Source organism: Glycine max, chromosome 2 (assembly GCF_000004515.6).
Source record: "Glycine max cultivar Williams 82 chromosome 2, Glycine_max_v4.0, whole genome shotgun sequence".
Classification (NCBI taxonomy): domain Eukaryota; kingdom Viridiplantae; phylum Streptophyta; class Magnoliopsida; order Fabales; family Fabaceae; genus Glycine; species Glycine max.
Window position 1 is genome coordinate 8,688,428 of NC_016089.4, and position 12,949 is coordinate 8,701,376.

Below are 12,949 nucleotides of genomic sequence, written 5' to 3' on the forward strand. Positions count from 1 at the left end.
AACGAAGTGGCCTCTTCAACGTACAAGAGCATACACACACAAACAAACAAGGCCTTATTAGTAGTCTTTAGTTTTCTCCCCAATATGAAAGAATGCACTATAAAATGGAATATTATCAAAGTAAAGGTCCACTACAGTACATGTTTCCTGAAAAGTCTGGTACAAATGTTGAACGCCATTAGCAGGTACCATCCATATAATCTACCAGCAATTCCTGGACCATGCCTCTATCTGGCATCTTCCCTGCGGCACCATATATAGGTGCTAGGCCTCCACTTATTGGACCTGGATTTGCTTTCACCTGGAATTGGAAAGAAAGAAAAGAGTGAAACAGAAAATACGAATCGAATTAAGCCAGTGGTATTGTATCAACAAGTGAACTGTTACATCAACTGCCATACCCCTGCAACCACCCTCTGCTGGTGGCCTGGAGAGAGTATCTTAGGCCATAGTCTCGAAATAAATTATTCATTTATAACTAGGATTCTACGTAAGTAAAGAACTTACAGTTTTCACAGATTCCTTCAAATCATTGAGAAAGTCTTCAACAATTGGCACATGTTGCAGGGTCACACAGATATGGATGCTGATTCAAGCACAGATTAAAATATCTTCAGTTTCTTAAAAGTGACCATCAAGCACTAGCAGTTAGTTTAATCCAGAAAACACTGGACAGTGTCCCCCCAATCTAAAAGCCCTACCTGTTGGGTCTCTGTAATGCATTCAAATGCCACCCTTTGGATGACATAACATCATTGACTTCGAATATATCCAGAACAGCAGATCCAAAAGCCACTATCGTCATGTCAGGTTTTCCAACAATAAACAACTCAGCAATCTCCTCTATGCTACAGATATAACATAATCATTACTTTCAAAAAAATTATATAAGGCACAACATTAGAGTAAATACAGAAAGAAAGAGACACAGTATCTCACCCTTTCTGTATTCTTCTTGACCCTTCCATAATTGCTTTTGTATTTTTCAAGTAACCTGAAAATAAACCAGATCATAAATTAGGCATCAGAGTTAGCAGAAAGGGAAATCAAATCATTATTTCAAAGGCAGAACAGAGAGGTCGTGGACAATAACCTTCTTTCCCTAGAGACATCATCGCTGCCCATGCACCAGCAATAAGACTTCCAGGCCTGCTTCCAGCTATGGTTGGAGACACATACAACCCACCAGACCATTCGGTAACTGCGACATTGACACTAATTAGTTTACAAAAAAGAAAAAGAAAACATTGTATCGGAATTATTACCAGTAAGAGACAAAACATTCCCACCACAGAACTATAAAAATAAAGACTAGCTCTTGTCTAAACTATAAAGTTTATGTCACTACTTATCATCTTCCCCTTTCCTTGCAGATTGTCATGTAAACAATTCAAAGAAAGGAAACTAATAATAAGCCTGGACATTTTATAATATTTTTATACAAGATCATCCCTATTATATGCATGCACAGCACATGCACAATATAAAGATAACCCCAACTACCCAAGACATAACATTTATCAGAAACAAATAATAAACTTACCAGCAACAAATTGATGCTGTAGAGTCCAGAAGACAGAAAGAAAATACATTAGTAATCAGCTGCAAGTAAATCAACACCCAATTTTCCAATAACAGAAAGGCATGTTGCAAGAAGGTAATCTATAAAATAGAAATGAAAGGGATGGCAGGAGGAATACACATAAAAGATAATTAGGATATATTGTTGGAATGTCTTCTTTTAATAGGAAAAAAATATTAGATAGAAAAAAAGAGGAAAAATTTGACCAAGGGAAGAAGAAAATATCCATACAACAAACAGGAAGGAACACAAGCGGAAAACAAAACCTATAGAATGCGCCAAGATTACCTAGTACCTAATCTCTACACTTTCTTGAGTAGTTTTTCAGATTACACATTCAGAGAAACTATCCCACACAAACAAAACACTTTCTGTTAACAGGCTTTCCTATAAATGAAATTTCATTTGTTTAAAAGGGTTGTAAACTTGAAATTTTTATTATTCCAATAAAATAATAAGAGTTGGATCTGAGGTGCACTATGAGAGGGGTGATTTTAAGAAATATCCAAGTAAAAAATGATGTACTTAAAATTTCAGATATTGATAATTGATTTAATGTTTATGAGTACAAGGACTTGCCATGTTATACAATTCATCTTCTATCTCCAGTCTCTATAAGTGTATTAAGCAAAAGAAAGTTTTTATCTCCAATAGTATCCTACTATACTTTAAGTAGAAAAATATGCAAGAATGTTTCATCTACCAACTCTTCATGATTTCCAAACAGAAAGAGATGAAGAACTCTTGAACTGAGACCATTTGCATGTATGGCCTGGGATATCTATCATGCTATGTGCAAGAGCCAAGAGAAATAATAATTCAGATTCTAGGAATGCAACATATTATCTGTATAATAAAATGACACTTTGACCAGAAAAAAAACTTGAGTCATCAAGTAGAAACACCAGTAATCAAATATGATATTTTAAATTGTTATTTTCATAGCATTGATGGATATCAACTCAAGGAAAGAAAAAAAGAGTATGAAAGAAATTATACATGCTGAAGATTAGAACATGTCATATTCTGTGAGATGTTTTGAAGAAGATGCAAAAATGAATCTTAAAAATAATTATATAACCAATTTGGAATTCAGCTATAAACTAAACACTAAATAATTCATCAGTTACTGCCAAAAACTTTTTGAGTAAATCATTGCCTTACCTTTCTGATTTCATGGTTTCTATAAAGAACTACACTTGTTCCTTTGGGAGCTAAACCGTATTTATGTACATCAACTGATATTGAAGAAACCCCTTTAACAGAAAAATCAAAAGGTGGAATGTGGTACCTGGGAAGAAAAAGGTTGAACATGAAATACTTAAATTGGTACTGACATTTAACAAAAAGTTACAACAAGAGCTACATATGATTTCCAATATAACAGAGCCTCTTTTCTCATTGTGTGTGGGTAGGGCAATTGCATGTGTTATACAATTAAAATAATCATCAATCATCAAAACATTAACACTGGCCCAATAGAAGCTGAAGAGAATACTATGCTAGCAACATAATCCCAAAACAAACAATAAGACTTGCAGTTGCAAATAGAGATATATTGAAAAATTCGTGTATTTAAAAAAAATGAAATATATTACCAAAGAAAGAAGAAAAGGCCTAATATATTGATGGATTCGGTGCCAAAGATCAGATTCAAATATAAAAGCATAGCACCTAAAACAATGAAAAAGGTAAAAAGCAAGGCCAAAAGTATAACTAAAAAGGCAACGGCACTGAATGATGGTTCAGTAATCAGTAATATAAAATAAGTCATGCCAACTATACCCAAGCTCACGAGCAAATGGTAGTACAAAGCCACCAAGGCAAAGGTCCACATGGAAACAAATACCAAAGCTTGATGCCAGATGACCAAGTTCCTACGTAAGAAATTGCCAAATTATCTGCATTATGGTAATACAGCAAGCAAGTTGAACTTATATTCTTTTTCAGCATTAGATTTAAAAAAATGAAAAACTTACTTCGATGGGGTCAATTACTCCATGAGGAAACCCAGGAGCAGATCCAACAATCTAATTTATCATGACAGTCAATTTCATTTGACAACAAGAATTCAAGTTATTAGCAGTTTGCATACATATAAAATCCTATAGCAAGATATTTGAATCTTTTAAATGAAAAAGAAAAACTTCATACCAAGATGGTATTTTTGTTAATGTGACGTCGAATAGCTTTCGCATCTGCTTGAAAATTCTTGTTAACTGGTGCACGCCATAATTTGATATTAAAATACTGTGCAGCCTTGTCATATGCTGAGTGTCCAGACTCGGGAATAATCCTATAATTTAGTGGTTTGAAAATATATTAAAAAATATTTTACCAAATATATAATAATGAATTAATATTGGTGGCATACATTTCAGGTCTTGTAATTCCTTTCTTAGATTTCATATAGTCACGAGATGATTTGACAGCTAATAATATACTTTCAGTCCCGCCGGATGTCATGTTGCCACATATTTGTCCTCCAGAACTTTTTTCCTTACTTCCAAGAAGTGCTGCTGTCATTGCAACCACTTCTGCCTCAAAGCGTGCAACACTCTTGAATACATCCAAATGCAGGGGATTGGTATGTGCAAACCTGAAATGTCATCAATATGAATTGTTGAATACATGCAACAGCATAGAGCAATATCAGCAACCCAGCTAAGGAGCATTGATATGACCTTAAACAATATCCCAAATCCCAATTGGATGTAAAATTCTCTACACTGCCAGTCATTTCAGTGCCTCAACATTAATTGATGCCAAAACTTAATTTTGAAACAGTTTATTTTTGTTTGGAAAAACTGAAAGTCTTAACCATAGGCATGCTTTTGAATATTTTCAAGTTCAAACAAATAGGAAAACTTCCAACAATGCCAAGATCAGAGTCAGAAACCAGATTAATGTTGAGGAAAAATACATAATCTGATAATAGTACTCAACAGTGGGATGCCCCCAGCTCCTAAAGCAAATGATCTCAGGTACATTTTAATCAGTTTCAAAACCACTGATCTATGCAAAAATCCATCCACAAGAATATTACAAAGTAAAATGATATAATTGTTAATCAGTTCATATTAACAAAAACATAAAATACAACTGAAAACTCTGTCATGTCTTACTAACATTGAACATGCCTCATTTATCAGAGAAAAATGTCCATCAGATTCACTTCCTCCAATGTAGCTGCAAGACATAAACAATAAATACATTTAGAAAACAATACAGAACTCGTCATCCCTAAGTAGTACACACAAATGGATGGGGGGCGGGACCATCCCAAGTACAAATTTTATCAGAATTGAATATTTTACCATAATTACTAACATACACTGTACCAGAGCATTTGCCTTGCCAAACTGCGTCATTAATTTTCTCCTCTCTCATTTTCTCAAGGACAGTTGTCCCTAATCCTGTGCTTGGCAACTCAGTTTTCCAACCTTCTCTTTTAGATTTACTATCAGATTGCAACTTATCCACAACCTATGAGCTCAATGGCCAGATTAATAAGCAAATCAGTCACCAGTGATGATCTATGGTTTACAGAAAGCAGAAAATTGTTAAAACAATGTACACCTGATGGTCATGACCCATTTATTAACAAAGAACAAAAGTAGAAGCCTGTTTAAAAAAGGAATCCCCAATGCTATTTTTGACACTCAGGTCCAGAAACAAATCATAGCACTCATCTACCTATTGAGGAACAAGAATGATACCATGAATTGAACTCTTTTGGAATTGACAAATAATGTTGTTGGACAAATCCGAACTAGCCACTAATTTAATAAAGGAACATGGAAAGTCATATACCATCTCCAAGAATCAAATTAGACTAATTGCCACAGGTAAAAAAAGTCACAACAAACAAAACCAGAGCTTGAGGCATGCATGCGAAGTTGACTCCATTTACAAGACAAGAAAAACAAAGTTCAATCGAATCTCATTCAAAAGAGAATTACAATACACCTCTGACCTTTTGTTTTTCGGCATCTATGTATCTCTTCACACCTGGGACCAATCTGAGAATCGAAACAGGGATCACAAATTAGTTAAGGAACGATATTGAAAAGAGCAATTGGCAAATAATAACATTGCATGGAGTGATGTGTTGTACTTGAAGGAGTTAATGAGAAACCCTAGGAGCGTGGCTTTGAGTCCGTTCTCGGAGAGGAGGTGGAAGAAGGAGCGGAGAGCGAGGGCGAAGAGGAGAGAGAGGAGAGGAGCGAGAAGCAAAGCGAGAGGTTCGTATTGGGAGAGGAAGGAATTCGCGGAGGCTCTGAAGTGAGAGATCGAAGAATCCATTGGAAGGAACGAAGGAAGAAGAGAATATCAACAATGGAGATTGGAGAAGAAGGAATAAGGACAGTGCAGTATATAAAATATTTGGTGAAAGAAAGAAAGCGATAACGAAGAAACATTGACATGTTGCTTGGCGTCTCGTATGTGTCCATAAACATATTTTATTTTGGTTAAATTAGTTTTTTTAATTCAATTTCTTCCTTTAATTCAATTTTGGTTAAAAATAAAAAAGACAGGAAAGAGTTTGGTGCAGATGATATTTTAGAAATATATAAGTAATCAGTTTATGGGTCTAACCATTTAACTTCTCATTTTATTCCTACTAAATAACTATACAATAGTAGTAATATTTTATTTTATTTGTCAACTATCTTCCTTAAAATAAGCAACATAATCACATATCATTTTATTACTATTTTTTAAAAAAATTATCTCTTTTCTATTATATATATTTTTTCTCTAAACCAAACATATTCCACGGGATTGAATTGTCTCCAATCACTAATATGAGTTCCACAAACCTATTGTATTTTGTTCTCTCCTACTAAAAAAATCCAATTGTGAAAAAGAATTTTATGTCCCACAAGTTAATATTGGAGACCAAAACATTGAATTTGACTTCTCTTTATTCATTTTCATTCTGTCTCTTTATACATAACATATATATTAATATTTAATGATAATATTTAATTTTAAAAATAATTAAAACTGTATAATTTAAAAAAGACAACACAAAAGACAGCACAAGGCACAAGAGTAACAACAGAAAAGCCAAGCTCCCCAAGACATCCTCCCAATTTCAGGAATTGCAGACTGTAACAGTAGGATATGACCTAATGAGGTCTAATCATAATTAAAACTCATTTAAGCTAAGCAGCACTAAGACAAAACGGCACCAAAATACAGGGGGACACGTTGCTTGGGTAGTAGTAAATAGGTAACCCAGTTCAATGGATTTATTTTTCAACAAGTCGTAAGCATTTATTTACAAATTACAAGTTTCTATTAGTTGCTGAGAAAAAACAAAAAAAAGATTGTATTAGTTGTGCTTCAGGGAAAGAGAAAGAAAAATGACCAGCCCAACCAAGAGACAAGAGAAAGCTCCCCAATGACTAGGGCTTTGGAGAGATTTTCGTGGCCCAGCAGAGGCATGAAAAAGAGAGATGAGAAAAATATGATACTCATCTTACAACAACTATGAACATGTTTGGTTCTAAATTATTATGTTCGATCAAAAGTAATTTTATCAATAGATTAAGACTTTTATTTTTATATATATATTTTTTAATTTTTTATTTGTTGGATTTGCTTTAGAATGGAGGATGTAATATTTTTAACTGTAAATTCGACATGTATTATTAGCTTACATGGTTTGGCATTCTAGAAGCCAAAGAATAAAAATAATCTCTCTCAATCCAACTAGCTTCTTGTTAGTCTAATTATTTAATTAATTCAATTTAATCTTCACTTTATCATTTACTTTAATTTAACACTCTTCTAATGGTTTAATTTAATTATAATTAATTATTTTCATACACATATAATAATTTGTGCAGTTTTTAATAATAATTTTAATATTTGAGCTCACAAATTTATTTTTTCTAAATCCATGATATTTTTTTAAAAAAATAATTAGTTATAATTTGTTTTCAGTATTTTAGCTTGACTCAAATATAATTGAAAACATAAATATTAAAACTATCAACTAAAAATAGTGACAAACAAAAATATAATAAAATTATAATTATTTAGATATTTATTTTTGCAATTAAAAGAAAATAGGAAAAAAAAAGGTGTTACACATATACTAGGTTAGATGAATTTGAAAGAAGAAGAAAAATCACCTAAGTGAATTTTGTTGAGTTTTTTTCATTTAATAAATTTTAGTTATATTGATTTTGAAAGAAAAAAAAATCACCCAAGTGCACTTAGATCCCACCTAACACCACTTACTCATTCTTGGGCTTCTACTTGAGTCAATCCAACAAAAGAAAGAAAATAAAATATTAAGGTCCATTTGATCAATACATTTAGGCAATTGCTATTGGCAACCCCGCATTCCTATTTAAATCCCATCTTTTTGCTTTTGTTTTTTTGACCAAAATATTTCGACAAAAAAAGTTTCTGTTGTGATAATTTTTTTAACACGGCAGAAACAAGTTTTCCATTGCGTTTTTCTTAATAATTAAGACAACGAGCTTATATTCACTATGTTAAAAATAATCTAACACAATGGAAACTTTTTTTTGTTCTGTAAAAAAAAGTGAGAGGTGTAAATTCAAAATACACAATGTAACTAAGTTTATGTTAGATTATTTTTATTTTGAAAGTTTTTAGCACAACATAAACTTTACATTGTGTTATATGTATGTAATAGAAAATTTACATCAAAATATGCATTGTACTCAATAACTAAACTAGACTTTTTTATTAAAAAAATATTTTACTCCTCTTAAGTCCATTTTTAAAAAAAATTAAGAAAAATAATTGCATAAATGAAATTTAATTTTGCATAATATGGTTATAATTATATTTTTCTTTATATTTTTTAAAAACTAAAAAAGTAAGTTAAAAATTACTTTTCAGAGAAATTATAATTTTAACGAAGAAATAAATTTATCATTTGAACATAATTTATATTTAATCATATTATTATCTAAATCATATGAAATACTGGACAAAATGATATATCAATATTATCTAATCTGTTATTAGATTTGCATGAACATTGAATAAAATAAAATTTTGTTTTTTTTCCTCTTATTTTAAAACGCATAAACTTTAATCCCTTTTCTTCTTTCATCGTTTTCTGGATCTGTTTTTCCCTCATAATCATATTTTTGCATTTATATTATATATTTTAAAATGAAAAATTGGGCTAACAGTAATTTTAGGTGTGGACTATTTGAGCCCAATTGTAAGCAAAACCCCGTCCTCTTGCTCCGGCGTTAGGGTTTCTTCCTCCTTCAAACACCATCGCAGATTCTTCGCTCCTTTCCATTGATTCAAAACATGGCTACCACCACCAGTATGTTTACGTTTACGCTCCCTACAATCTCCACCAAATTAGGGTTTATTTTTTATTTTTTTCACACACTGAATGATGTCTCGATTTATGCGTGCAGCTCCTGCTAGATCTTTTCTCCAAGTCGCCGCTACAGAGGAGGCCGCGCCGCCTCTCAGAGTCGTTCAGATTGAAGGACTGGTATCAATTCTATGATTTCCAAACTTCAATTGCTCCACTGCTGCACAATTTTACCTTTACATGGGGTTAATTTTGTAGGGTCCATTGTTAAGCCTCAATTTGTTTTCGCATCAGTCTAATCTATACCTGTTTTCACCAATTATATAGGATTTTGAAATTGCAACATTTAAGTAACATTTAACGTTATAGTCTATTATGCTGATGGGGATCTTGTTCTAGCTAGGTTTCATGTTTTATGTGTACCTCTCTGTTTGTTAACATTGGACCATAGAAGAAGTTTGTAAAGTTTTTGTGGCAGGTCCCCGTTTGTGAGACAACATTCAGTAATTTTTTGCAAAGTGAAGAAAATACTGACACTAATCAGGGTGCTGTTTTCCCTTGTTTGAATAGGTTATTCTGAAGATAATTAAGCATTGTAAGGACCACTCGCCTTCTTTAGTCACTGGACAACTTCTTGGGTTGGATGTTGGCAGTGTTCTTGAAGTTACCAACTGCTTCCCCTTTCCAGTATGTTATCGCCTTTCTTTTTCTTTTGTTTCTCCATTTTTTAATCCATTAACATTTCCTTCCTAAAGTTATCGTTGTTTCTGTTACTAAAAATTGCAGATGAGGGAAGAGGATGAGGAAATTGAAGCTGATGGTGCTAATTATCAGCTTGAAATGATGAGGTGCCTGAGGGAGGTTAATGTTGACAACAACACCGTTGGGTGGTACGCAAGATGAAAATACCACCTTTCAAATGAGATTCCTGCCCAAGTGTTTTAAACTTATTTGGTTTTATGAGTGTGATTGAAATTTGGTTCTATATGATTTTTGTAATAACTTCTCTAACACGTGGGATAATTGTCTGAATCTAGGTACCAGTCTACATTGCTTGGCTCCTTTCAGACTGTGGAGCTTATTGAAACCTTTATGAACTACCAGGTAATGAATGTGTCAATTTATTTATTTATTTTGAATCATTTTGCTTAAGTTGGGGCTTCTTGGTTAGTATCTTGTATAGTTATATTTTATTAGGGAAAGAAACTTAATGCTCCCATAGTTTGATATTTAATGTAAATGCACTGAGTTTAATTTTGCTTGCGACTCTCCTAACTATTCTCCCTGGGTCTAGTGAGGTCATTATTGGGAGGTGATTACAGTAAGTCACATAATAACCTGTGAAACTATAAATTGAGATTTGAGAAGGTACAACAGGCTAACACAGGATGTGGTCTGCACCACCAAGGATTTGAATTTCAGAATGGGCACCTATTATGAATTAATGATGATGAGGCAGTATTTGATTCTTGATCAAGAGTGTTAGATATTGGCATAATTTGTTGGATGAAGGTTACCTCTGTTACTCTTAAGTATTAACTGAGAATTTTAAATTAGCTAAATTTACAAACATGCTTACTATATTGCTTTGAAGTAGAAACAACTGTTTGTAAAATAGGGGAAGTTGAGTAGACTAGGTAGAATGACGAACAAAATTACATTTGTGTAACCAGATGATTAGAATATCTTGCTTACTATAAATTGCTGATGATGATTTCTGATATTTCAAACAGAAAAATTAGTTTATTGGATGCAGTACTTTGTGCACTATTTTGTTTTTTTGGCTGAAAAGAATATTTTCAAAAGTATCTAATCTGGTAAATGACCATTTGTTGCAAACTTGGCAATGTTTTTCAGGAGAATATTAGACGCTGTGTTTGCATAATATATGATCCATCAAGGTCTGATCAAGGTGTTCTAGCTCTGAAGGCCTTGAAGCTTTCTGACTCATTCATGGAACTCTATCGCAGCAATAATTTTACTGGAGAGAAGTATGAATTTTCTTTTGGATGTCTTGTCTTTAAGTTGAACCACTTGATTTCTTATTTTTCTGTCTTGTGAAATAGATTGAGGGAGAAGAACTTATCATGGGTGGATATCTTTGAGGAAATACCGGTAAGCTTTTCTAAAATTTGCCTTTCTCTTAAGTGGGTTTGACCAAATAGTCCTTCATATAATGAATTACTTTTTTTTTTCTCTTAACTTTTTTAATATGGAATGTCTATACTTACTAAATCTTAAGAAGTAAGGTGATTGAAATTTTGAAATGATTGTAAAACATATTTTTCATGGTGAATTAGAATGGTAATAGTCTGTCACATTTGTTAACACATCAATTAAGAATGAATTAGACATGCTATTGGCATTAAGATTAATAACTTTTTCATGCATATTATTGTATGGAAGTGTATTAATTAGCTTTGGATTATTTTTGTTAAGTTGTTTACTCAGGTTGTAATTAATTATGATAATGCTTCATATATAATTTATATCAGATCAAAGTTTCAAATTCTGCACTTATCAGTGCCTTTATGACAGAGCTAGAACCTGATACTCCAGTCACCCAGGTGATCTATGATCTTTAGTAGAGATTCTTTTGGTCATTTTATATTTAGTTTGTGTTTACATATGCTGTTGTGCCATTGCAGTGTGATTATGATCGCTTGCAATTGTCAACCAGTTCATTAATGGAGAGGAATACAGAATTTTTGATTGAATGCATGGATGACTTGTCACTAGAACAACAAAAGGTTATTTTAGGTCTTCATTTAGTGTGTTGTTGTTTTAGAATGTATTTGACTGAAATTTCTTCTATTTTAGTTCCAATTCTACTATCGGAGCCTGTCTCGTCAACAAGCTCAGCAGCAAGCATGGCTTCAAAAGAGAAGGTATGGTTCAGTTGAACTTGTGTTTGTTCAAATGAATAACTGCATTATGTTTTTTATTAGAATGCATAGATTGGCAATTAGTCTTATGTGATTTAAAAATATGATTTAACATATTTGAATGGATGCTTTTGCTAACTAATGGTTTTGTTTTAGTTGAGATTCCTTGTATTTGAATATTGTTTATCTAATCTTTTTAGAGTCTAGTTTTATTTTCTCATGGTTTATTGGATAGTTTGTCAAGTGTGGAATGTGGATACTTACCCATTTGATCTTTCAAGTTTATTCCTTTGAGTTATCGGTTTAGCATATCACCTGTTTTGGTTTTTGTAATAATAGGGCGGAGAACATGGCTCGTAAAGCTGCTGGAGAAGAACCTTTGCCGGAGGAAGATCCTTCAAATCCAATTTTCAAGCCGCTCCCAGAGCCATCCCGGTTGGAGAGCTTCCTCATAACAAATCAAATTTCCAACTACTGCAATCAAATCAATGGGTATGTGACTAGATTTTGATGGTGACGAGGCTCTATTTTCCATGTTTGCAGAGCAAGACACTTGAGTTAACGATTTGAAGTTTCTGTCTTTATTTTATTTCCTATATCATCATGGGTATGTCTTCTCTAGCCAATAGAGTTTAATCGCCCTTACATTTTCGGTTGCATGTTCTGCAGGGTGTCAGGGCAGAGCTTTAACAGACTCTATTTGATGAAGGCTTTGCATGAGGATTGAGAATGCCATTTTTGTTGTCATTTTGATAGTTTGAACCAATTTCTTTTCCGTATAGGATGAGAATTTTATGGCGAATTTGGTAGTATAATATTAGAGGATATGCTTGTAAGGCGACGCAATTTTTGTTTATTTTATGAACCCATCCAATTGTATTCAGTATAATGTTATTTAGAGATACATGCGGTGTCACTTGCTGCTTTTGAGTTATGTTACAAAATTTGGCATCCCGTTATATGAACCAACTATTTGTGGAAAATATTTATACCTTTTATTAAGACATTTTGTAAGATTAGAAATTTGATGGTGAAAAAGAAGTCTCTTTGATTTAACGTTGGAAAACCAATCCTCGCACTTTCTAATGAAAAACGTTTTAACGAAAATGTATAATTTAGATTTAAGTTCATTTTTAATTGCATTTAATGATTTAA

General features: G+C 32.7%; 2 protein-coding genes across 2 annotated transcripts; one reads left to right on the top strand and one right to left on the bottom strand.

Annotated features, from left to right (window-relative positions):
• Positions 1 to 33: 33 nt before the first annotated feature.
• Positions 34 to 6,004, bottom strand: LOC100794743 (sphingosine-1-phosphate lyase). Its single transcript, XM_003518622.5, has 15 exons — positions 5,700 to 6,004; positions 5,559 to 5,604; positions 4,917 to 5,068; positions 4,712 to 4,771; positions 3,957 to 4,181; positions 3,737 to 3,878; positions 3,562 to 3,612; positions 3,368 to 3,459; positions 2,747 to 2,873; positions 1,544 to 1,559; positions 1,094 to 1,201; positions 940 to 994; positions 702 to 848; positions 508 to 586; positions 34 to 301 (listed from the first exon to the last, which is right to left on the bottom strand). The coding sequence occupies exons 1-15, from the start codon at positions 5,885 to 5,887 to the stop codon at positions 179 to 181; spliced, it is 1,611 nt and encodes a 536-aa protein (XP_003518670.1). The 5' UTR covers positions 5,888 to 6,004; the 3' UTR covers positions 34 to 178.
• Positions 6,005 to 8,776: 2,772 nt separating this feature from the next.
• On the top strand, positions 8,777 to 12,773 carry LOC100795273 (eukaryotic translation initiation factor 3 subunit H-like). Its single transcript, NM_001254033.2, has 12 exons — positions 8,777 to 8,912; positions 9,010 to 9,089; positions 9,480 to 9,596; positions 9,696 to 9,799; positions 9,947 to 10,013; positions 10,767 to 10,900; positions 10,976 to 11,024; positions 11,405 to 11,476; positions 11,558 to 11,659; positions 11,730 to 11,797; positions 12,134 to 12,286; positions 12,464 to 12,773. The coding sequence occupies exons 1-12, from the start codon at positions 8,897 to 8,899 to the stop codon at positions 12,519 to 12,521; spliced, it is 1,020 nt and encodes a 339-aa protein (NP_001240962.1). The 5' UTR covers positions 8,777 to 8,896; the 3' UTR covers positions 12,522 to 12,773.
• Positions 12,774 to 12,949: the final 176 nt, after the last annotated feature.

Excerpts from the sequence above, each read along its gene's own strand:
- LOC100795273 (NM_001254033.2), top strand. Across the intron at positions 9,090-9,479 it reads TCGTTCAGATTGAAGGACTG|GTTATTCTGAAGATAATTAA; the intron begins GTATCAATTCTA and ends TTGTTTGAATAG. Across the intron at positions 12,287-12,463 it reads TACTGCAATCAAATCAATGG|GGTGTCAGGGCAGAGCTTTA; the intron begins GTATGTGACTAG and ends CATGTTCTGCAG.
- LOC100794743 (XM_003518622.5), bottom strand. The coding sequence starts at position 5,887 with ATGGATTCTTCGATCTCTCACTTCAGAGCCTCCGCGAATTCCTTCCTC. Across the intron at positions 5,069-5,558 it reads TAGATGCCGAAAAACAAAAG|GTTGTGGATAAGTTGCAATC; the intron begins GTCAGAGGTGTA and ends TTGAGCTCATAG. Across the intron at positions 995-1,093 it reads GATGTCTCTAGGGAAAGAAG|GTTACTTGAAAAATACAAAA; the intron begins GTTATTGTCCAC and ends GTTTATTTTCAG.